This window comes from Vombatus ursinus, unplaced genomic scaffold, assembly GCF_900497805.2.
Source record: "Vombatus ursinus unplaced genomic scaffold, bare-nosed wombat genome assembly UNPS02014942.1, whole genome shotgun sequence".
Lineage (NCBI taxonomy): Eukaryota > Metazoa > Chordata > Mammalia > Diprotodontia > Vombatidae > Vombatus > Vombatus ursinus.
In genome coordinates this window covers 4413331-4439304 of record NW_020954720.1, presented here as the reverse complement: position 1 = coordinate 4439304, position 25974 = coordinate 4413331, and the positions used below count along the sequence as shown (strand labels likewise).

Here is a 25974-nt window from a genome sequence, read left to right as displayed (position 1 = left end):
TGTGACCTTGAGCGCTTAACCTTTTAATGCCCTAGGCAATTCTCTAACTATAAATTGCAGAACATAATAAATTGCCAGTGAACTCCTATGTGCAAACCCAAGACAAAGTTATAACTGATAATAACAGTAGCTGACTTTAAAAAAAAACCTTCTACATCACAAGCTTTTAAAGCGCAGGTGGTACAAATATTATCCTTTTTTTGTATAAAGAGAAACTGAGGCACAGACAAGTTAAATGATCTATCTCAAATTCTGCAGTTAGAAAATGACAGAATTGACACTAGACCCTATGACTTCAGACTTACATCGAGTTCTCTGGAGGTATAAAAATGTTTGTATTTTATGGTAAACAGTAAATAAATGATATCAATTAATTTGCATTCCTCAGAGTTAGGAAGGAGAACACTTGAAGCTACAAAATTTTAAGAAGAAAACCATATCCTTTTACATACAATAAGTAATATAGAACTAGAGACCAAAAATTATGGAGAACATGGCAGCATTTAATGGCTTAGTGAGGTTTTTTTCCCTTCTGCTACATAACCTTTGGCTTAACTAAATTGAATTTCTTCAGAATGCTAAAAATGTTTTGACGTTTATTATTGGTCAAAGGCAAGTTATAATGACTGTTGATGTGAATTATTAAGTGCTAGGAAAACTGGTGTTAGGAGTAGGGTCTAACAGAACAATGTCCTGAGAATTTGGAGAACCTGGGTCCAAGATGTGGCTAACCTGGAAACTGCATGAGAAAAATTCACAAAGACAGTCTAATTTGAGAGGTCTGAAGGGAAAACAGTCATTATATATTATAAGAGGCAGTGTGGTTGAATGGAAGGAACATTGATTTTGGAGTTAAAGGATGTGGATTAAATCTTGGCTCAGCCATTTCATTGTGTAGCCTCAAGCAAGTCTTTGTGGCAGAAAATGATAGCAGCAGATATGCACTAATATTGTTCATCTTAGCACATCTCTATATTAAATGTCAGCCAATAAGCATTTATTAAATGTTTACTATGTGCCAGACACTGTGTTAAGTGCTGGGGATGAAAAAAAGGCAAAAACATCGTCCTTAGTCCCAAGGAACTCGCATTCTAATATAAATAAGTATGTACATATAAGCTATATACAGTGGAAATGGAAGATTATCTCAGAGGGAACTCTCTAGTTGTGTATGGGGTTGGGGTTAGGGGGTTAGGCTGGAAAGTTCTCTTGCAAATGGTATAGTTTAAGCTAAGCTTTGGAAGAAGCTAGGATAGCTGAGAGACCTAGGTGGGGAGGGAAGAGCCTTCCAGGTACATGGATGAATGACCAGCGCAAAGGCAGGAAGTCAGGAGACTGAGTGTCTGGTGCAAGGAACCACAGCTAGACCAATGAAAATTGTAGTGTGTGTGTGTGTGTGTGTGTGTGTGAAATGTAAGAAGACTGGAAAGGTAGGAAGGGGTCCAACTGTGAAGGACTTTAAATGTCAAATAAGATTTTCTATTTGATACTACAGTTTGAATAGGCAGGTGACATGGTCAGACCTGTGCTTTAGGAAAGTCACTTTGGCTGCGAAGTGGAGGATGAATTGAAGTGGGGAGCATTTGAGGCAGGGAGACCAACCAGAAAGAAGTCTTTTACAATAGTTCAAGGGTGAGATGATGAGGACTTGTGCGATGATGACTGCTGTGTGACTAGACTTACACAAGAGATGGAGGAAATGGAGAAATGATAAGATGGGACAGCACATTGGCTATGGGCTGAGTGGTAAGTGAGGAGTCAAGGGTGGCACTGAGGTTGGGAGCCTGAGGATGGTGGTACCCTCTGCAGTAATAGAAGAGCTGGTAAGAGGGTGAGCATGGGAGAAAAAATAATGAGTTCTCTTTTGGACATAATGAATTTGAGATGCCTATGGAACATTCAGTTCAAGATTCCAAAAAGGAAGTTGGTGATGTACTAGAGCTCATAAGAGAGATTAGGGTTGGTTATTCTGATCATATTTGGGTGATTTCCATCAGAAACATGCCTAGGCCACATGACTATATTTTTCAAATGGCATTTCCTCTTCAGTTATTTTTGAGAGCAGATGTGCTAGAAACTTACAAAATACATGCCAGTATGTATTCTTAAAATAAGCTCTGGTAAGGGGCAGCTAGGTGATGCAGTGGATAGAGCACCAGCCCTGAAGTCAGGAGGACCTGAGTTCAAATCCGGCCTCAGACCAAACACTTGACACTTACTAGCTGTGTGACCCTGGGCAAGTCTCTTAACCCCAATTGCCTAAAATAAATACATAAATAAATAGATAAATAAATAAGCTCTGGCAGAAGCTACTGTAAGAAAATCTTATTATATTGTCTTTTCAAGTATTTGAGAATCTTAAGATATAAGAAATGAGTGCCTGTATTTCCTCTTTATAAAGTGAAGAATGGGCAAAAACAGGACAGTTTAGAAGTGAGTCTAGTCTGCTTTCATTTGTAATAGGCCTAAGTCTCCTAACAGCTTTTGGTGGGGCAGTGAAGTCAGGTCCAGTTAGAAAACCATAGTAGAAGCTGGCTGGGTCAAGTGACGTATGTTCCTAGACAAACACATTCCCTCTAAGTTTAACTTTGTCTTCTGGCAGGCTCACAAAATGACCTTGTAGCAAAATGTGGGTTCTGTTGAGGAAACTCTGGTACCCTAGTCTGAAGACTCCCTTTTCCGTTTTTGCTGTCCTTTGACTAGAATTTTGTAGGTATGATCCAGGTCAGTCTTTATACTGGACCTTGGCTTCTATAGGTCCATCTTCACAGAGGTTTCTTTAGGGAAACTTGATAACAATTAGATTAGCTGCAGTACATGTACATAAATCCACTGTTTAATTATTCTTTCACTGGTTTGATTGTGTTTGTCAGATTGCTGAGACAATGCCTTTTAGAAGACATTCTTGTTTCATTGGCATGTTTACCTTTTGCTTAGCTGTGCAAACATCTTTAATATGGGTCCCAGCTGTTTTGTTTTAGTCCCATTTGGGGTCCAGAATTCATTTTCTTGCTTAGTGACTGTGTGGGCTTGATAGATTTCCCAGAATATAATACATAATAGTTATAGCAATGTTAATTTTAAGGACATTAATGACCTAGTGATTTAGAGTTGGACCTGGCTCAAAGATCATCCCCAAAGTGAATAACATCACACAGTGCATGGAAGACAAGTCAAAAAACATTTAATAAGTTCCTGCTATGCTCCAATGTAGTTTGCCGAATGCTGGGGATATTGAACACTGGGAATGAAAAGAAAGGAAAAAACAACAACAAAACAATCCTTACTCTCAAGGAGCTCATAGTCTAACGGGGGAGACTGCATGCAAACAGCTACCTACAAGATGTGTGTGTGTGTGTGTGTGTGTGTTTTGTTCTTCCCTCTCAAAGAGGATCAATGACATCAGGAGGGTGATGTCTTGATTTGCAAGTGAATTGGTTTGAAGTGAGGCAGGGCTGTGCAAAGTCATTAGCCTCATTCTGTCCTCTAGGGTCATCTGAGTCCAGTGGCAAGATATAGGTCAGGACAACTGGAAATAACACCATATGCAGTGGGAGACCTTGGACTTTTTAAAATAAAGTCTTTCCCAGATCTCAGTTTGTCTGAGGCAACACCCATTCAGTGATTTAAGGCTAGGTAAGAAATGAGGCAAAAGATAACCTAGTTTGCTTACTAAAAAAAAAAAAAATTAAACTTGGAGGGGAAGACCCCTGGAGTTTCTGTCCTGACCAGAAACAATTGTTATTTACGCTCACTCTGAGCCATCAGAACCCAAATAATGAGCAAGTGAGGCTTGAGCCTGGACCTTTTATTGGCCAATCAGTGAAAGTCAGAGTGATTTGAGTTTAAGGCATGGTCAGGTACCTGCATTTGAATCCCAATGGGCTTTGTGAAAGCCTGGTTTTCTAGAGCTCTATTTCTTTTTTTTTATTAATTTCTTTTGATTTATCAAATCACTTCCATATGCTTTTGAGTTTAAAATTTTTCTCCCCCTTCCTCCACCCTCCCCACCACCCTCCCCAAGACAGCACACAATCTGATATAGGCTGTACACTTACATTCCTATTAAACATATTTTCACATTAGTGATGTTGTAAGTAAAATTTAAAACCAATAGGAGGAACCATCAGAAAGAGGAAACAAAACACAACAGAAGAGAAAAAAATTGTCAATTCAACTTCCATAGTTCTTTCTTTGGATATGGATAGCATTTTCCATCATGAGGCCTCTGGAGATGTCTTAGATCCTTATATTGCTGGGAATGGTTAAGTTTATCAATATTAGTCATCACACAACATGGCTGTTATTGTGTACAATGTTTTCTTGGTTCTGATTACTTCACTCAGCATCAGACCATGCAAGTCTTTCCAGGTTTTTGTGAAGTCAGCCTGTTCATCATTTCTTATAACACAATAGTATTCCATTACATTTATATACCACAACTTGCTCAGCCATTCCCCAATTGATGGGCATCCTTTCAATTTCCAATTCTTTGCCACCACAAAAAGAGCTGCTATGAATATTTTTGTACATGTAGATCCTTTTCCCATTTGTATGATCTCTTTGGGATATAGCCCTAGAAGTGCTATTGCTGGGTCTGCACATTTTTATAGTAGAGATCTATTTCAAGAAACATACACACATACAGAAGGTAAGTTTAGGATCATATCAGAGAGAATGCACACATTAAGATAGGACAGGAAAGGCTTCTTAAGAAGGTAGGACTTTAAGGGAACCTTAAAAGGAAGCCAAGGAAAGAGACGGGGGAGTGGGAGGAGAGGGAGAGGGAGATGGAGAGGGAGAAACACATACACACATAAACACACACACATATATGCACATACACATGTATACTTATGTGTCCTGTCTGGTGTCTTAGCTTTCATTTTGATTTGGTTTGATTTTTACGATCTTAAAGATTATATAGTGCATTAGATCCATGCTGCTTCTGTGTACTTCATGTATATTTCAGTAATAAAGTTCATCTGGCATTCTCTTATCTGTAATTAAAAGTCTTCTTTGGAAATGAATGAATGAAGGAATGAATGAAAAAATATTAAAGTTAATATTAATATTATTGATATTATGATAAATATTAAAATTAAATTAATATTTAATTAAAATTAAAATATTAAGCAATGGAGATACAAATGCAACAAACAACATAGTCTCTGCCCTCTGGGAGTTTGCATTTGAATAGAAAGCAACACTTATAGTGGGATGGGGTGTTTTGGGTTGAGAAGTCATAGCCATGTTGAGTAGAATCATAGGAAATGTCCCTTCCTGCAATGATGGAGAAATCTGGGGGTAGCGGGTAGAGAATAAGTGCTTCAGGACGGGAAGGTAGCTAGAGTGCATTGTGGTTGGGTATGGGAGGTAGAGGGGATTGAATATAATGGACTCATACCAATTTATAAACGCAGGGACTCTGGGGTGGGAACTAGGTATATAGAGTGTGCTGGGGTGGGTGTGGGAACACTTAAATGTGACAAACTTGCACCAGCCTGGTGCTCAGGGTCCCAGGGTAATAATATCTGCTGGGAATCTGATGGTGAAGCATCCACAGCGTGGCAGGAAGAAGTCTCTGAGATACAAAGCATTACAGAGAGGACTTTCAACTTTGTAACACTTCTCATTTAGGTCTAGTAGAGTCAAGTTCAGTTGTCAACCATAATATTTTTACATTTGTACAGGACTTTAGCTTTTCAAAGCGTTTTGACATGTTGTCTCATTTGAACTTAACAATCTGTTGTAAGAGTAAATAAATTTCCGTTTGCCAGATGATAAAACAGAGTCCCAGAGAAGTTAAATGACTTTGTCCAAGGACTCGCAACTAATTTGTGGTGCATCTAGGTTTATAGCAGTATTGAACTGCTTCTTCTCCACATGGTGTCTCAGCACTTCATTATTCTCTCAGGCTGTTATTTAATCAAGCTGCAACATGGACATATCAGTGATTCTTCCTCTATTGTGAAATCCTGATGAAGTAATTGATTTTTTTAGTCAACAATTTATTTGGTACTTCTAAATCTTTCCTGAAGGCTCTAGATTGTATTAATAAAGATATTTAGGATGACTCTGTACTTTGATAATAAAGTTCTTCAGAAAGTAGCACTAGTTTAATTTCAAGTGAATTAAGAATTAATTCTGATCAGCTATAGTTGGACACATTGTACCTTAACACAGTGATGTCATTTTGGTCCTGTTTCAGAACAAAGGATAACAACCAACCAAGCAAGAATTAAGGCTTCAGCATAAAAGATTCAAGGCAGTTGAACTTTTAGGATTAGAAGTAAAAAAGTGACGATGCCTATGTTACTTATTAATGACGTGCCACCTTTTCTTTTGTTTTCCAGTTTTCTTCAGCCCCCAAAGCCTCTGTCTTCACTTAGCACTCTGAGAGATGGAAATTGGAGAGATGGCTGCTATTGATGAGGCATTTTGTACTCTAGAAGACTGGGAAAGAAGTGGAAAATGAGGGTTATGTTGCCCAGCTGGCTGGGTGACAGTACAATGGGCGTTAATGTCTTTCCCTCCTTACTGTTTTAATGGATTCACCACGCTATTGTTTTTCAATGGACCTATTATCAGAGACTAAATTTTGCACTTAAATATTTGCCTGGGATACTGCAATGTTCTCAAACCCACAGTTGCAGTATTGTGACATTTAGAACTAGATCTTTTTTTTTAAATAAAACTGCTATGTACCTGAACTACTTTTTGTGAGAGTTAAGATATATCAATATTAAATACTGCTTTGCCATATCCGTTTTTTTAAGGTTACCTGTTCAATGTACTTACACATTCTAAACACCTTTGTCCATTACATGTTTTGTATTTTAATACATTGCCTATGACTGGGTCTTATAGCATATACTTTGAACTTTAATTTTTATAGTTTACAGGAATCCTATTTTTTTGCACTTGTTTCTTTTTACACCTATTTGAACCACTAGGGAACAATTTAAATTTTTGTGCCATAAAAAGTATTTTTGTGGTAAGGTACTATTTTTTTAGCTCTGGGGAAAGATCAACAGAAACATACCATACAGTTTGGGAGACCTATAATCTTGTTTTTGTTGTTGTAGGATGAGCACAAAATAATTGAAGAGTTCAGAGGAGGTAGCGGAGACAGCAAGGGAGTCCAGTGGTTTTGCCTTGTTATCGTTTTCTTAAATGTTAATTTATTATCATATCCTGTTTGGTATTTGTAGATCGCATCACAGAATCTCAGAGGCGGAAATGTGCATTGCATTTACCATGTGCAATGGTCTCTACACTAACTGTGGGATTTCAATACTTTGTTACAAAGGATGAAACTGTAATGTTTTACTAACATTTGCTTCTGGAAAAAAAATGAATGCATTTTAATGCAAATAAATCTTTTTGATAGACCTTTTACAGAATCCAATTGCACTAATGAATGCTTTCTTATGGCATACGACCTAATATTTGTTACTGTGTATACTGCTGTTTTGGAATGTTTCAGAAATAAAGAATCTATTTCAGCAATATCAAGTCACACATGACTGCAATGTAATGTGAACAGATATGTTTTCCTATAGCTGAGCTTTATTACAATTTTGAAGATGATTAGATTGTCGCTATTTTCTTACACAGGGATTTACATTGCGTGAGCATCTTCATACTTACTGTAGAGGGCCTTGGAGGGCCTAAATCATTTGTTCACTGGAGACATAAAAAATACTGGGCTTCAAAACATTTTTACCAGGGAGTTATATTTAATTTTCACTATAAATTGTGAACCAAGTATTTATCCCAGAGGGGAATATTGGGACTTCATCAGTAGTGGGTCAGCTTGATGCCTTGAAACATATTTAGAATAAACCACTCATTGAAAATATCAGCACATTTTGCAAATGGAATTCAGTTAATTTCTGAGACATTAAAAAATTATAAAAGTAATCCCCTCTCCTCCTCATTTCAGAGTTGACAATGTTCTGAAAAACTTTTCAGGACAGAATATGGTCGAATGATTTAGGAAAACATTTGTATCCAAGCTGTTTGAGTTAAATATTTGGCCAAGGTTAGAAAACAATCCATGTTTTTAAAATATCTGTTTTCATTTGGGAATAAGGTGCTCACGTTATAATATACTTAAATCATTAGAGATGCAGCAGAAAATACACATAAACAGGTAAATGAGTAGTTCACTTAAGAAAAGAGGTGGAAGGGAATAAACATTTATATACTACCTACTATATGTAAAGCACTGTGCTAAGAACTTTACAAATATTTCATTTGATCCTCACACTAACCCTGTAAGAAAGTTGAGACAGTTAATTGACAGTTGAGGAAATTGAGGCAAATAGAGATTAAGTGACTCATTCCCAGGGTCACAGAGAATAAATGTCTGAGATCAGATTTGAACTTGTCTTCCTGGTTCCTGGCCCAGTGCTCTCCATTGTTCATATACATGCTCAATATTGAATCAGCAATAGAATACAAAATAATTCATTTTATATCAAACTTTAAAACAACTTGTCAAGCATTTATTAAACACTTGTATCAAGCATTGTATTAAGATCCATCTTTCATCATAGATCAATCTCTGTTAATGCTTGTTTCTTAAATGTTTAAGAATAGTCATATAGAGTATACATCCAACCAATAATACAAACAAGTATTTTGGAGATGTAGTGGATATGTCTAGCTTATATATGTGTTACTCTTAAAAGCAATGGGCCAAATATTTGGGTTCACCTTTTATTGTCAGTCACTGAGAATTTAAGTGTTTACTATGTGCCAGGCCCTAGGGCTACAGAGAAAGGCAAAAACAGTCCTTATCCTCAAGGAACTTATATTCTAATGGAGGAAATAACATGTAAATAACTAGATATATGCAAGATATATAGAGTAGATGAAATGTAGCCTCTTCTTCCTGCAACCTTCTCCAAGGGACATTTTAATTCCTGCCAGGAGGGAAAGTAGGAAGGGGTTAGAGGATACTCTGCTCTTCCCAGAGAGAGGGCATATAGATTATAATTATATCTTCTCTCTTAAATATTGTTAGTTTACATGATATGATCAGGTTCCATCTAACTTCTGGTTTTTGTCATTCTTGGGGACCCCAAGCCTTATATCCAAGCCGTGATCCCTTTTCCACCAAATACCAGTTCCACAATGAACACACATAGGGAAACAAAGAAATCCATTTATCTACATCATAGCAAAACAGAAATCATAGAAAGTATACATAGGAGAATATATATCAGGCACACAATAGGAGCTGTCTTTCAGAGAGAGTGAGATAACAGTTTAACCAAGACAGAGTCCTAGATCTCACACTCGGGGAAGTTCCCTGAAGTCTTTTGGCTAATAAGCTGGGGATAGGGATGTGATGGAGACTGCCAATCTTTTTGTGTCTTCCCAGAGACTTTCTTCAGAGGAGAAAGTGAGGCTGGTGACTTTGCACAGCTCTTTCTCACTTAAATCCAATTTGCTTGCATGTCATGGCATTACCCTCCTCATGTCATGGTCCTCTTCAAGAATGAAGGACAAACAAAACAGCAACAACAACTTTCAATAACCTGAAGTGGAATTGGCCTTTTTCAAGGGAGTTGGCTCCCTTGAAGCTGGAAGTCAGAAGAGCCCAAAGGAACCTGAATCTGACTTGAAAAAGATGGAAGTGCTTTCCTCTCTCTTTCTTCAGTTCCTCCCCTCTCCAGGCAGGGCATTCTTTTCCACCAATGAGAAGAAAGGCCCATACCAATGGGCTTTGGGATTGGGTTTACAACAGTTTTGAATAAAAAAAATATGCGATTGATATCAATACAGAGAACTATGGGGTTTACAGAGATGAATGAAAGATGTAATGAAATTTTTTCTTAAGAACTTAATATTTCTCTGGTTGTGTTTACATCCTACTCAGTCCTGCTTTCCATATGTCTACTTCTAATTACTTGCCTTTTGCTATAATCCTTTTGTATCTTGAACAACTAATTCTTAATATTTGCCATTTTTAATTGATTTTCATCACTTACTACATGAACAATCCTCATAAAACTCAGCACCATAGAATAGAAGAAAAGCGTGATTCAGTTTTGTTTGAGGAGCACATTTCTAGAAATCCACCTTGCCACAGAGGAGAAAATAACTTTAAAAGGAATACACTTAGATTCATTTATCTTGTCCTGCTTGGTATATTACCTTCAGCTTTACCACAATCCAGAGCAATTACTAAGTAAATATGAAAATCTTTTTTTAAAAAATTAAATCAAGATTCTGTCTCTGTTTAGTAGAGAACAAGATTTATCAGATCGATCAATCAGAATCTTCATTTTAAAAATATTTTAATTTCTAGGTTTCTCTTACCTTAGAGAGTGAAAGTGACAGTTGAAATGAATAATTAGTTTTTCATAGTAATAATGCTTCCCAGAGATTGTGGCTCACGTTGTGGTTGTTGTTCAGTCATGTCTGATTCTTCATGACCCCATTTGGGGTTTTCTTGGCAAAGATATTGTATATCCTAATACTGTATAACCTAATATTGTATATCATATTAGGTTAAATGAAAGTCTTCTATAAGGCATGTAACAATGTTGGCTAAGTATCAACTCCTCTCATTGACAGATATTTTGCCAGATATTATTTTTAAAAATTAGCAATAATTAAGGATCATAGACATTCAGAGTTGAGACTGGAGAGATTACTAATCTAACCCATATTTTAAAAAAAAGAATGTGGTCTGGTGTTCCCATCAAGCAATCATTTAGCCTGCTTTTAAGTAGTTATGATGGAGAATGACTTGAGATCAAATCCTCTTTAAGAAACTAGTTATGTGAACTCTGGGCAAGTCTCTTCTCCTCTCTGTCCCAGGTTCTGTCTAGGGTTGTGGTAAGGATAAAATAATATTTATAAAACCCTTTGCAAGTCTTAACATTTTTTATAAATGCCAACCACTACTGTCATTACCATCATTGTGACAGCCACTGTTGCTGCTGCTGCTGCTGCTACTACTACTATTTCTATTTCTATGCCTCTTCCCTAAGGTTTTAATATTTAGGCTGTGAAGTAATGAATCATCTACTTTATTTGAATTTGTCAAATTAATAAGAAAACCCTAAAATTGCCATTTTTGAGAAGTAACCTTCTTCCTCCCCCTATTTTTAAACAGTGCAATATGAAGTAAAGGAATCTGAAATACTCAGAATATAAGAAGGAATTTTAATATTGGTATAATTTTAGTGTATTGTCTATATGGCATATTTCTTCACTACCTATTTTGGATTATCTTAAGCAAACTTGGGCTGGCTTTCTCTTAATCACCAGCACACTTCTGAGCTGTATCCCATAACCCAATCCATTTCACCAACTGCTGTGCCAGACCAGAAACTAAGCCTTGGATAACTTAACCCTTTCATGCCCAAACTTCTCATCCTGAGGAAGGATTGCTGATTTGTGGTTATCTGTCACCTATTATAGAGTGCTCCAGTCATACTTGACTTCAGTCCCCTACAAACTCACAAGTTGACATCTGTTCCCTATATGTACCTCTCCCTTTTGTTCCTAGAACCATAATCAAATCAACTCTTTCATCAGTGCCAGGAAGACATGTCAATCTATCCCTTCTTTAATTCCACTCACCATTTCTTTAACTTTTCACACAATATCTCTCCATGGCCACCACCCCATTACATATGTGTTGTATTGCCCCCCCCATTGGAATGTCAGTTTCTTGAAGGCATGAACTATCTTTAATTTTGTATTTCAATCTCCAGCACTTAGCATAATTCTTGGCACATTTGACCCATAGTTTATCCCCAAAATCCATTGGTATAGTTCTCTCTCCTCATTGGTGGAAATGAATATTCTGCTGGCCTGAGGGTTGGAGGAATTGGAGGAATCCAGAGAGAGGAGAGCTCTTCCATCTTTTTCAAGTCATCTTTGAGTTCTCTTCAAGTTTCAAAGTCACTTTGGGCACTTCTGGCTTCCAGCTTCAAGGAGGAAGATGGAAGAGGCCAATTCCACTTCAAGTTGCTGAAGGAAGACTCTGGGAAGACATGAGGGGAACTAGCAATCTCCATCATGTCCCTATAAACAATTACAAATGTTTTTATTCATTCATTCAGTGGTTGGTGTGTTTACAGGAAAGCCAATCCTATAAGCAGAACATAAATAGGAAAACAAATCTGTGAAAATATCATGGAAATCTGTTGTGACAATTTATAACCTGAATTTGAATAAACTAAAGGTCAAATTATGTTCTCCAAACAGTACTATAAAAAAAATCATATGACATATCCTTTCCTTCCTTCATGAAAGTCCTACTCTGATGCCACATTTTGGTGCTGCAATAACCCTGAATGTGTAAAAGTTGTTAGCAGAACACAGATTTGACTAGATCTTCATAAACTGGAAAAGTTTTATGCCTGAGGGTCCTGGAGATGGACTATATCCTTCCAAGAACCAATCTACATATGGAGCTATGAGAAAATTGGTGACCAGATGACAAATTATTGGCCATGATGACCCATGACTTCAAAAACTCTTTAATCTCCTGATATGAATGATCCTTTCGGTGACGGAGATCACAAGCTGTCTGTGCCTTCTTTTCCAATAAATCAATCAACATTAAGAATCTACCACATGCCAGGCACTGTGCTAATCATTGGTTGACACTTGTCCACATCTTCCTAGAAATTCATTTGACATTCTATGGAAATTCCAGATCCCTGGGCATTAGATTGCTGCTCAGGTAGTGCCTGCATTGTCCTTTGGTTACCCTCCTTCACTAACCCATCTTTTGGTCATACGTCTTTGATGATATCCTTTACACTTCTCCAGAACAGTTCCTCATTGGTAATGTGAAACAACCTTTTCATACTCATCCTATGCCTTTTCATTGCCCTTTGGGTAAATTCAACTTTAATTCATCAGAGTTTATGTTTTTCCATGACTCTCAGCAATGGGCCTGGAGTTAAGAAATCTAAGTTCAAATCTTAAGTTTTTTCTCTCTGTTGAGTTACAATATTTTTTCTTTGACCTGGAAGCTGTGGATTTTGTCTATGAAGTTCCTAAGTTCCTTTTGGGGTTTTGGGGTTTTTTTCAGGAGGTAACTGACAGATTGGTAAGTCTTCCTATTTTCACTTTGTCCTTTGGTTCTTAAAGATCTGGGCAGATTTCTTCAAATATGTTGTCTAGGTTCTTTTTTTGGTCCTGACTTTTAGGTATCCAATGAGTTATAAATTGTCTTCCTTGATCTGTCTTCTAGATTTTTTTTTTTTCAGAATAGAAAACACCTTACACTTTCTTTTATTTTTGGGGGGAGAACTTTTTGCTTTGTTTTAATATTTCTTGTTATCTTATGGAGACATTAACTTTTATTTGGACTATTTTAATTTTCAAGGAGTCTGTTCTGTAGGTAAGGTTTTGTGCCAAGCTATTAATTTTCTATCCAATTCTTTCTTCCATAGCTCTAATCTTTCCCCAATTTTTCTCTTAGCACTCTATTTTTTCCTGTTGTTTCCTCTTGCGCTCTCATTTCATTTATAAAATCAATTTAGCTTATGAAAAAATGTGTCTTAAAAAAAAACTCTTGCTTCATATCTCAAAGGCATTCTAGTTCAATTTGTGCCTAAACTGTGTTTTTCTTTGAGGCTTTGCCTGTAGATGGTTTGGAGTCATTCGTTGCCTTCTCCATGTCTTGAATATCACTGTTACCATGACAGCTCTTTAAGGTGATATTTTTACTTTTTTTGTTCATTCTTCCAGCTTTATTTTCTGACTTCAGACTTCATGTTAAGGCCAGGATTGGCACATTTCTGTGCATGTTGTATTATTCCAGGATCTCAGGGAAATCTCAGGCCAGGGAACTGCAAACTCTCAACCTGCTTAAAGCAGTCATACCCAGGGTGAAGTCTGACCCATAACACAATGTCAGGGAGTAAGGTTAGCAGAAAAAAAAATTGGAAAAAAAGTAAGAACTATTAAAGAAAGAAGGGCAGCTAGATGGCACAATGGATGGAACATTGGATTTGGAATCAGGAAGATTCATCTTCATGAGTTCAAATCCAGCCTCAGAAACTTACTAGCTGTGTGACCCTAAGTAAGTCACTTAACCTGTTTGCCTCATGGAGAAGGAAATGGCAAACTACTCCAATATCGTTGCTAAGAAATGGGATCACAAGGAGTTGGACATGACTAAAATGACTCAACAACAACAAATGAAAGGAAGAATTGGAAAGCGAATTAATATCTTGGCACAAAACCTTACCTAAGAAACAGAACCCTTGAAATTTAGAATGGAACAAATAGAAGTCAATAGCTTCATGAGATAGCAAGAAATAATAAAACAAAGTCAAAAGTCAAATTGTTTCCTTCATAATCTAATTTCTTTATAAAATCAATTTGACTTAAAAAAAACCTCTTGATTCATCTCTTACAGAGATTCTAGTTGAATTTTTGCCTAAACTATGTTTTTCTTCGAGACTTTGCTTATAAATGTTTTGGAGTCATTGTCTTCTTCTCATTTGTGCTGTAAGTGTCAGTGTTACCATAATAAATAGCTCTTTAAAGTGAGATCGTGCTGTTTTTAGGATCAAATATGAAATCTTCTAGTACTTAAAGCCCTTTACAAACTGGGGCATTTGTGCCTTTCTAGTCTTCTTGTACTTCTACATATGTTAGGATTTTTGCTGTTCACCTCCAATTCCTGACTTCCCTGGTTTCCTTCAAGAATCACTTCCAATTATTCCTTGCTCAGTTGTCCCCCTACTATACTCCCTTCAATACCTTTTCTCTGAGATTACCTTCCATTTACACTGTATTGATTTTATATGTACATATTTATTTGCACATAGTCTCTTCCATTAGAATGGGAGCTCCTTGAGGCTAGGGCCTATATATTTGCCTTTCTTTGTATTGCCAGGACTTAGGACAATTAATGACAACATAGTGTTTAATAAATGCTTACTAGTTACTTGTTATAAATATTTTGGTCTTTCTTCTTGACATTGATATTGTCATCCTTGGGGTATACATACACACCTAGCTATGGAAACTGATACCCGTCAAATATTAAGATGATTTCCTAGCATGAGAAAGCACGGCAGAGTTGCAATCTGCATGGGTGGATGATTGTTGTTTTTCATCCTTGAAGAAGACCAAAATGACATCACTATATTGGGGTCAAGATACAGTGTGTCCAACTGTGTCTACTCAGATCAATATGAGCTTGGAGGGCTCTACCACAGGTCAGGCGCAAATAGTCCACATGAACATTTAGAGTGGAGATGTCTCTAAATTTGTGCATCTTGTGCATCTGGATAGCACAGTCTACTTAGAGTGGAGATGTCTCTAAATTTGTGCATCTCGTGTATCTGGATAGCACAGTCTCCCAAGGGGCCATCATAGATCCATTGAAGTATTCAAAATAAATTCCTTTTTAGGACATCATCTTTATAAAAGAATTACACTGTAATATTTTTCAAAGAAAAAAAACCAAATGTGTTAGCTTTATTTTGCCTCTTCTCCACTATCACAAACAGTTGAGAGTATTTACAAAAAGGTTTTCTTTCTTTTGACTAGATGTAGCCACCAGGTTATATCATACTGAGTGAAGATAATGTGGGACTCAGTACTGTTTATTTTAGAATGATTCTGTAAAACCACCACCAGAAAGCATTTTCCACCTCAGGCATGCTTCCAGCATGAGTAATATCAGTCTTGGCCCAAGATTATAAACTTCACTCTTTGTTTGGATGGCATGTTGCCTTGGTGATGCAAGACACTCCTTTACCTGTCTACTTGACAAATGTGCAGAGATCATCATTGTTTGCCTCCAATGAGGACAGAACACAATAGTCAGGGAGCTCTGTTGTGCTGCTGCTGGGATTCTCAAATTGTTTCTTCATCAGCTTCAGTGAAGGATCTGCACTATCTCCCTAAGGGTATAAGCAAATATACTTTTACTGAGAAACACAATGTTTTATGTAAGAAAATAGATTTTATTTGTCAGTGTTCACATTTTTATTCTGCTTTATTGAAGCCCCAGTTTTAGGAGTTTAAAAAATTCATTAATTTGTGACTAAATCCAGGAGTTACCCAGATAATTAGGATCTGAGTTAGGAAATAATTTTGACAGGTTTATAACTTCTGTTTAAAATGTTGGTATGATAAGGACATATGATGAAATATCAATATATCTCTACAACTCAATTTTAGAGACCTTCAAATAATGACACATTGATATAGTGTATTAAGGTTCACAAAGCACTTTCTTTACTCTGGGAGGTAAGCAGCGTATTATCATAAAAACCTCAAAGGATACAAAAATAAATTCAAAAGGAGACAGAAACATTTTGTTATTAATTTGTTAAGTTTAATATACATTTTAAAACAAACTGTTTAGCATACAGCCTTCTTTTATGTTCTGTTTATGTTTGAATGTTTGCTTTGATGATTCTTTTTTTATAATTACTGTATTTATTTTTAGTTTTCAACATTCAGTTCCATAAGATTTTGAGTTTAAAATTTTCTCCCCTTTCCACTCCTCTCCCCTCCACCCCTGCCAAGACGGCATGCAATCTGATATAGGCTCTACTTATACGTTCTTACTAAGCATATTTTCCCACTAGTCCTGCTGAAAAGAACAATTAGAACTAATGAGAGGAACTTTGAGAATGAAGCAATAAAACAAAACAACAAAGGAAAAGGAGAGCAAATAGTACACTTCCTTCTTCATTCAGACTCCATAGTTCTTTCTCTGGATGTGGATAGCAATTTCCATAGTGAATCTTTTGGAGTTATCTTAGATTCTTTCATTGCTGTGAAGAGCCAAATCTATTAAAATCAGTCATCACATAATGTAGCTATTACTGTGTACAATGTTCTCCTGCTTCTGCTCATTTCACTCTGCATCAGTTCATGTAAATCTTTCTGGGCTTTTTTGAAGTTTGCCTACTCATCATTTCTTATAGCACATTAGTATTCCATTACATTCATATACCTCAACTTGTTCAGCCATTTCCCAATTGATAGGCATCTCCTCAATTTCCAATTTTTTGCTACCATAAAAAAAGCTGCTTTGAATATTTTTGTACATGTGGGTCCTTTTCCCATTTTTATGATCCCTTTGGGATACAACCCTAGAGGTGGTATTGCTAGGTCAAAGGGTATGCACAATTTTATAACCCTTTGGGCAGGGTTCCAAATTCCTTTCCAAAATGGTTGAATCAGTTCACAACTCCACCAACAATACATTAGTGTTCCAATTTTCCCACATCTTCTCCAACATTTATCATGTCCTGTTTTGTCATGTTAGCCAATTTGATGGGTGTGATGTGGCACCTCAGAGTTGTTTTGATTTGCATTTCTCTAATCAATAGTGATTTAGAACATTTTTTCATATGACTATAGATAACTTTAGTTTCATCCTCTGAAAACTGCCTGCTCATATCCTTTGGCCATTTATCAATTGGGGAATGACTTGTATTCTTATAAATTTGACTCAGTTCTCTACGTATTTTAGAAATGAGGCCTTTATCAAAGATACTGGTTGTAAAAATTCTTTCCCAGTTTTCTGCTTCCCTCCTAATCTTGGATGCATTCTCTTTGTTTATGCAAAAACTTTTCAATTTAATGTAATCAAAATCATCCATTTTGCATTTCATAATGTTCTCTATCTCTTGTTTAGTCATTGCTTTGATGATTCTTAACAAATAATAATTTTTTTAAAAGTCTAAGCAATGAAAAACAATGGCCACAAAAGGAAACCAAAGGATCTCAGAAGCTAGCAGCCTGTAAACATTTGATCTCTTTTCCTATCAGAGAATATGGTAACCAAGGTCAAGTCAAACATTCAAATGTCCCTTTGATCTCATTCTTATGGGTATTTTCTCCAATAATGTAGAATGACCATACCTGCCCATCTCCTATGTGACTTTTATCCATGTTTTCCTATGTTTGCCGCAAGTGTCTATCAAATGTGTTTGGGTATTTCTCACTTTCTTCTAACATCATGAGATTACCAGTGGAGTACACAAGTTGTCCATAATTTATCCCTCACTCTTTCCATGTGACCATCCCTTGTTTAAAAATCTCTTTGATGACATTCTATATACCATTTTTTCATAATTCCTTTTTTTTTGGTGATATGTTGTAGTTTTCTCTTACCTATCATGTGTCTTTACATTTCTCTTTGGGTAAATCTTAGTTTCAGTTAACTGAAACAGCAGTTTTTCATGGCTCATAGCTATAAAATAAAACCAGAAGGTATGAAAATGGTGGGTCTTTGTTTCCAGGAGAAGCTTGAGGTCATTAAGAGAAATTTACCATTTCTTATCCTGTTAAATTCTGGGCTCAATTAGATTGCCATTTGCAATTTCTATCATTCATACACAGTAGAACTTTATATCATAACCTAGACAATAGGCATTCTTCATCCACTTGGTTTTTCCTATGTGAATGATTAGGCCAAAATCTTTAGAGTAATTATGAAGCTTTCTTAGGGGGCTCTACCGTGTCTTAGGACTCAATGTAATCAGTACAATATCACTGACAAACAAACCTAGCCATTTGTGGGGACTATCTACTATGTGAGAATCTTTGCTAGATCTCTATCACAATAGTGGCAATCCCATTTGATAAGCTTATATGTCCCTGCTTTATCCTAGTTTGATAGTAATGCTCAGAAAGTTGTTAAACAAAGTTATCTCTTTATAATTTTTATAATTTTTTTATAGACTCCTAGACTAGGCAAGAGGAAATAAGGACCTGAACCATAGTAGAGGCAGTAGAACTTAGGAAGAGAAAATAAATATAGGATATCTTTTGGAAGTAGAATTTAGAGGACAGAATATGGAGGGGGGAATAAAGAGGAGCTACAGATTCTTCAATGGTTTTGATTGCCATTAAGTGAGAAGATGGCCCTCCCTGTAACAGAAATAAAGATGTCAGGAGGAGAAAGCAAGTCTGGAGGAGAAAGATGTTTTTACTGTTGAGTCTTTCAAGGAATTTTGTATATTTTGACAGATACATAGGAGACATCTTGTTGAAAGAGCCTTTAATGTGGTGTTATGCTCTGCTGCAGTGATATTAAATTCAAAGGTATTAAACTCAAATAGAAATGAGAGCCACTGATCCATACATAGGGATCCCTACAGGCCACATATTGACTTAGTTTTAAACTTCAATGTTATCTATATTTTATTATATTTTTATTTATTTTGTTAAATATTTCCCAATTACATTTTAATTTAGTTCAACTTTCACTCAGGAGATTTGGCAGGCCATATGTTTGATACGTCTGCTCTACTGGATCAAGTACTATTTTATAGTCAACAGATGAAAAAAGGGGTGAGATCTTATAATCTCTATGTCTTTCAGACAATTGTGTGATGGTAAAGAGGTGGTTGGGCAGGTAGGTGGCACAGTGGATTAGCGTGGTGGGCCTGGAAGTTCAAATCCAGCCCCAGAAATGTACTAGCTGTGTGACCCTTGGCAAGTCACTTAATCCTGTTTGCCTCAGTTCCTCATCTGTAACATGAACTAGAGAAGGAAATGGCAAACCACCCCAGTATCTTTGCCAAGAAAACCCCAAATGGAGCCACAAAGAATCAGACACAACTGAATAACAAAGCTTGGTTTACTGTGGAGTATTGCTTATGAAAGCCTACCTGTTTCATTCTAATACAATTACAAGATGCCCTCAATAGGTGTGAAACATCCTCAAAATAAAAAAAAAAAATAGGAAAGTAGGTATATGCATGAATAGTCATTGATGTTCTCTGGGCTAGCTTTTTTGTTAATAAAGTCTTACAGTTTTTTACACATACCTTTTAAGAACTAATCCCTCAATACCTCAAAATTGTGTGACTTCCAGCATGGCCAAACTCTGTGTATATATGATTTATTACAGCTTCCCTCCCTCTCCGATTGTTATTTTTTTTTAGTGTTTTTTTTTCTTTTTAGGCAATTGGGGTTAAGTGACTTGCCCAGGGTCACAGAGGTAGGAAGTGTCAAGTGTTTGGTCTGAGGCCACATTTGAACTCAGGTCCTCCTGACTTCAGGGCCAGTGCTCTATCCACTGTGCCACCTGACTGCCCCCTTTAGTGTTTTTACACTTTGTCTACAGGCATATCCAGGTGAAAGTAATTGTTGTTTATCCTTCTGTAGCTTTTTCAGGGGATGAAGACAGAGAAATTAGACAAAGAATTAAATAATATCTTCCAAATTAAACAAGTCTTTGCACAGGTTATTTCTCATGCCTGGAATGTTCTACCTCATCATCTCTGCTTCTTGGAATCCCCAGCTTACCTCAGAATTAAGATCAAGTGCCCCCGCCTACATGAGGCCTTTTTTTGCCCTGAAATTACTAGTTTTTTTACTTTATATACATTTTATATTTACTACTCTCTATACATTATTTCTCCTACATGAGGCTTTTCTTTCACCCTGAAATTACTTTGTATTTACTTTGAATATATTTTATATCTATTACTCTGTATAAATTATTTCTCCTAAATAGACCATAAGCTCCTTGAGAGCAGGTTTCACTTTGTTTTTGTGTTTCTAGCATTTAGCACAGAGCCTGGCATATTTTTGGTTTTGTTGTTGAGTCATTTCAATTACATCTGACTCTCTGTGACCCCAGTTGGGGTTTTCTTGGCAAAGATGCTAGAGTGGTATGGCATTTCCTTCTCTAGCTAATTTTACAAATGATGAACAGAGGCAAAAAGGGTTAAGTGACTTGTCCAGGGTCCCACATATTGTAAGTATCTGAAGCCAGATTTGAACTCAGGTCCTACTGATGCCAGGTTGGGTGCTCTATCTACTGTGCCACCTGGCACATAGCAGGTACTTAATAAATGCTAGTTGAATGGAATTGTATTTAAATAATCTGGTAGCCATGTAGAGGGAGACGGGGAAAGATATTCAAGGCAGGGAGACCAGCTAGGAAACTCCTAGACTAGGCAAGAAGAAATGAGGACCTGAACCATGGTAGAGATAGTAGAACTTAGGAGGAGAAAATAAATATGGGATGTCTTTTGGAAGCAGAATTTAGAGGATAGAATTTGGAGGGGGGAATAAAGAGGAGCTACAGATTCTTCAATGGTTTTGATTGCCATTAAGTGAGAAGATGGCCCTCCCCATAACAGAAATAAAGATGTCAGGAGGAGAAAGCAAGTCTGGAGGAGAAAGATGAAGAATTCACTTTCAAAAATACTGATTTTGAGGTGCTGATATAACATTGACCTTTTTCAGGTATTCGTCATGAAATGAAACAGAATCCTTTTTTTTCTGAAGATATTGAAATGTGGGTATTTGTTAATTTTTATGATTTCACAGAAAAAAGGAATCGTTTTAAAAATTCTATAGAATGTACCAATATATGTTTTTGGAGATCTTACTCCTGATGAAGTCAGTCACTTTTTTGTGACTCCTCATTCTTATTTTGAGCTTCCACCATATAATGGAACAATTTTGTATGACACTGAGACCCCAGAAGAACTATGTGACAGGGAATTGGTGTTGCTGAAGTTATTGAACAGGATGAATATTTACTGAATAACACTGACTACAGTATTTAAATCACACTCAATCCTCAGGCCCCAGAATTTATTCTTGGTTACACAACTTCCAAAAAGAACCATGAAGACATAACACAATGAAACCAACTATAACTCCATCGACTGCCAGTTCACAAACCCTGCACTTGCTTTAGATAATAGTTCTAATGCCAAAGCTGAAAAAAAAGAAAATGAAAGCCTATCTAGAGACCTTGGACAAAGGGAACATAAAAAGAAGAAAAAAAGGTCACTTGGATACTACAGTTATTTGAGAGATGACAATGACCATATATATCCCTACAGAAGCCCTTGTAAATGGTCATGCAAATTCATCAGTACTGAGCAATAGAAGTACAGAGGAAATAGAATTTATGAGAACTATACCACCATCAGCTGTACTAAGGACTCATAATAGCCCTGAAAATTCTGTGGACTTCCTCAGTGACACTGTGAAGGATGATTCTTTTCCTAGAGCACTGGACAACATCAGGACTGCAGGGCAGCTTAATTTTTAAGTCTTGCATCCCTTCAGAGTCTGGTAGGGGTAGCCCATTAAGGACAGCGGTTGCACAGCTTTATACTGGTACTACTGAAAATCTTGGACTTGTTGATGGACAAATACTTGAATCTTCTTTCAAAGGCCCATGCCAATGGGGTAGAATTGTACACTGTGAAAAGCACTGACTCAGATCCAGCTAAGCATGACAATGCTTCACCTGATATGAAGTCACAACCCCTGTTACAGGATCAATTTCTATTAATCACCTTGCTAAATCTTGTGCTAGCCTTCCCCCCCACCCCCCACAATTCTAAGCCCTCTGCTTTCACACCTATGGTGTATATTGAAACTAAATATTCCCTCCCTGCCAAATCTGCTCTGGTCCTTGAAAAACAGGTTGAAGTCAAAGAAGGTCTTGTTCCAATTTCAGAGGATCCTGTAGCAATAGAGATTGCAGAATAACTAGAAAATGTACTGCTAATACATAAACCAGTATCTTTGCAACCTGGAGCACTGATCAATAAAAGAAAATGGTGCTACATCAATGCTACTTTGCAGGCATCGGTTGTATCTCCACCCCCAATGTATCATCTAATGAAGTTCATTCCAATGTATTCCAAAGTGCAGTGGCCAGGCACATTGACATCCATGATAGACAGTTTTGTTGAACTAATGAATGAGTTCACCAATATGCCAATACCTCTAAAAGTCAAACAAGCTCTTGGTGACAAGATAGTGAGGGATATCCACCCTGGAGCTGCCTTTGAACCCACTTATGGATATAGACTGCTGACAGTTATCAAGCCAAGCCTCTCTGAAAAGGGTATCTAGGATTTATTCTAAATGGAGCACATAAGGGAATATTGAACTTAAACTTCTTTTTAACAAATAACATGGACCTGAAACATACTCTGTACTTGAAGAAGAACAGGGATAAGGAGAAGGTAGTGAAGTTGAGTGGGAACAAGTCAACATCCAGAACAAAAGGTCAGTCACTCGGCAAGCTGACTTTATTCAGATTCCAATGATTGGCATCTTTGGGGAACACATAAGATCTGTAGTTTACCAGCAGAGTTCAAAGGAATCTGCCACTTTGCAACCATTTTTTACCTTGAAATTGGACATTCAGTTTGAAAAGATACACACACACAGTCTAGGATGTGTTGGAAAGTCTGGTGGCAATAGTGTCTGTCCAAGAATTTACCACAAAAACCAAGCCAAAGGTTGAAATTAGTCAAAGAGTGACCCTGGAAAAGCTCTCTCTTGTTCTTGTTCTACATCTCAGGTGGTTTGTGTATGAGAAGACTGGTGGATGTCAAAAGCTTATTAAGAATGTCAAGTATCTAAGCCTGAGCCTCTGACAATACATACCACAACATATTAGGGCCTTATGCCATCCCTTTGAGGAACTAAAATCTTGTTAGTCTACAGGATCTGGGGTGTTGGGAGTGAGCTGAGAGTGCTTATACTTCTGAAACCAAATAAACTTTGTCAGCCCAAACACTACCTTTTTAGTATCTCTAAGATTGGTCCCTCTTTCATAGCAGGGGTAGTAACTCCTGGCTTTAGGAGGAGATTATGGGTCTTAAAGGTAGCATATTGGGAAGTGAATTTTTTTTGACAACCAGGATAGTGACAGTTCAGATCCAAGGGGTCTCTCTCTATTTTTAGTCTTTTAATTATGCACCTTCCAGGACAACCACTGCTGACTACAGGAGGGTTACTTATTCCCAACTTAAAATTCCTCTGAGTCTCTAAAAGGGTTTTTATTTGCATGACCTTATTTTCATTGACACCGACATTGTCTTCTACTGTTCTCTCTTCCTCCCCCTGGGGAGGAGTAGAAAAATCACACAAAGGAAAGTGACACATGTGAGGTTCAATATTATCATTCCAAATCCTCACGGATGGTTGCCTGTTCTTAAAATATTTGAAACTACACTGAAAGCTACATTTGTCTGTAACTTTTCTTTTGTAAATGAACTCAAATGTAAATTCACCAAATAAATATTACATTAAAAATAATATAACATATGCTCCAAACTTTGAAATTAAGCTGAGAGCTGCTTTCTCCAAGTGTAAAAAATAAAAATTTTAAAGGCCACCGAAACTATCGACTTTTTGTAGTGGTCTATCATCTTGGAAACAGTGCAAGTGGTGGTCATTGTACTACAGATGTCTTCCAAATTGGTCTGAATGACTGGTTATGTATTGATGACCAGGCAGTCAAAATGATATATATACCAGTACCAGGCGGTGAAGCCTTCTGCTGAATGCACAGCCTACCTCTTGTACCATCACCAAGTTGACCTACTCTAAAACTTCTTTCTCTGTGCTGTGTGTGCAAGATATCTGTTTTCTAGAATACCAGCTCTTACTAACTTCTTTTCTTCTCTTTAATGGCTCTAGCGAATGAAACTTTATTTCTCCTTTGCAACTATGGGATAGCATGAAAAAGAAATTAATTCCCTTGGAGTTTGTGCACAGCATAGTTCATGTTGATTTTTAACTCCCAAATCAAAATCGTTTGGTTGAAAGACAATTGCTTGATATAAAAAATACAAAAGCCCCTTTATTTCTGAATAATGCTCATTCTTCTGATGATAAAGGGGGGTTTGCATCTGATTCCCAGTTTAATTGCCTAGTAGAAGAAATCCTGCACCAGCAACACAGCTTGTGAGGTTCTGTGAGAATGAATTTTATCTTTCCTTATAAAAGTGAAAAACTTCTAAAAATGCAATACCTTCTCCTCCCTACCCCCTTTAGTTTTTGATAAAGGATAAAAATATGAACCAGTTCTTAGAGGAGAAAGAATTCTTACTTTAAAAGAAAATGTACAGAAAGAACAAAAAAAAGTTGCTGCTTCTAAACAGGACTTTAAAAAATAATTAAGCAATGGAATCAAGATGTTAGGCTAAACAGATAGGTGATTGTAACTTTATTGTTATTAAATATTTCAAATGGCATTTATGCTTCTGTGTACACAAGATTTTAAAATGGGCAAAATAATGAAGGTTGATATCTCTTTGTTTTGTTTAATTTTGCTGTCTGCTCTTCTCTAATGTTGAGCATTAATTGTAAATTAATTGTAAATAGTTTAGTGATATCTAGGAATATAAAGTTGTTGCCCATCAATAAAAACCACAAAGTTAATCTGAAAATATTTCTATAGAATTCTTCATAGTTTTTCTTATAATTTCCCTCATGTTATTTTCTTATTTTTTCTAGTTCCCATTAATTTAAATAAATGCTTAAAGTAATAGCTCAGAATTACTCAAAAATTTGTTCTTTTAGAAAAATAGTGTATATGAATTAATTAACGATTCAAATTGTCAAAATTCTCTAGTAATTTTCAGAGGCTTCTGTCATCTTTACTTGGCAAGCAGCAATACTCCTCTGGTACTCAGGAGGGCAGCATCTGCCCTGAATATACTTTGTGCTTAACTAAATCTTAACAGCTTTCCAGTGGTGGGGATTTTTCATAAGCAAGCCTTTGACTGTTATTTGTAGCACTTCCTATGGTCAAAATACGACTGGTGGTTAATAATTACGATCTAAGTCCTGCCAAAACTCAAACTTTTAAGAGTATTTTTCTTGGCTGATTAATTGGAGTGTGTTACTTGAAAATCTCCTGCATTTTCCTTCTTTGCCTTCCCTCTTCTTTTTTTTCCTCCCTTTCTCTTGCCTTTCTTCTCTCCCTTTGCCTTTTTGTCCTTTTTACATTCCTCTTTTGGTTGCCCCAAGTAGAGGTTATGCATTATGAGGGATTATTGATGCCGATTGTGAATAATTTCCACTATGTCTTTCCTTCGACAGCTGTGAACTACCTAGAACTCAGAAATAAGAGGAATTTACTGCTGCCTCAGTTTCAAGGAGCACTTCTTCGATTTGGGCCATAACTTTGACTTTCACCTCTGCCATGCACTTTGCAATGAATGCCGCTGT

At 36.7% G+C, this 25974-nt stretch overlaps 1 protein-coding gene and 1 pseudogene across 2 annotated transcripts in view; both read left to right on the top strand.

The window, feature by feature from the left end:
- The window catches only part of SLAIN1 (SLAIN motif family member 1), an 82621-nt gene extending 75126 nt beyond the window's left edge, over window positions 1-7495 (top strand). For both annotated transcript variants that reach the window (XM_027844520.1, XM_027844519.1), the window contains exon 8: window positions 6357-7495. In XM_027844520.1, coding sequence (XP_027700321.1) covers window positions 6357-6432 — 76 coding nt within the window. In that variant the 3' untranslated portion in view covers window positions 6433-7495. The remainder of the gene's footprint in view (window positions 1-6356) is intronic.
- An 11841-nt stretch (window positions 7496-19336) lies between these two features.
- Window positions 19337-24348, top strand: LOC114029887 (annotated as a pseudogene).
- The last annotated feature ends 1626 nt before the right edge of the window (window positions 24349-25974 follow it).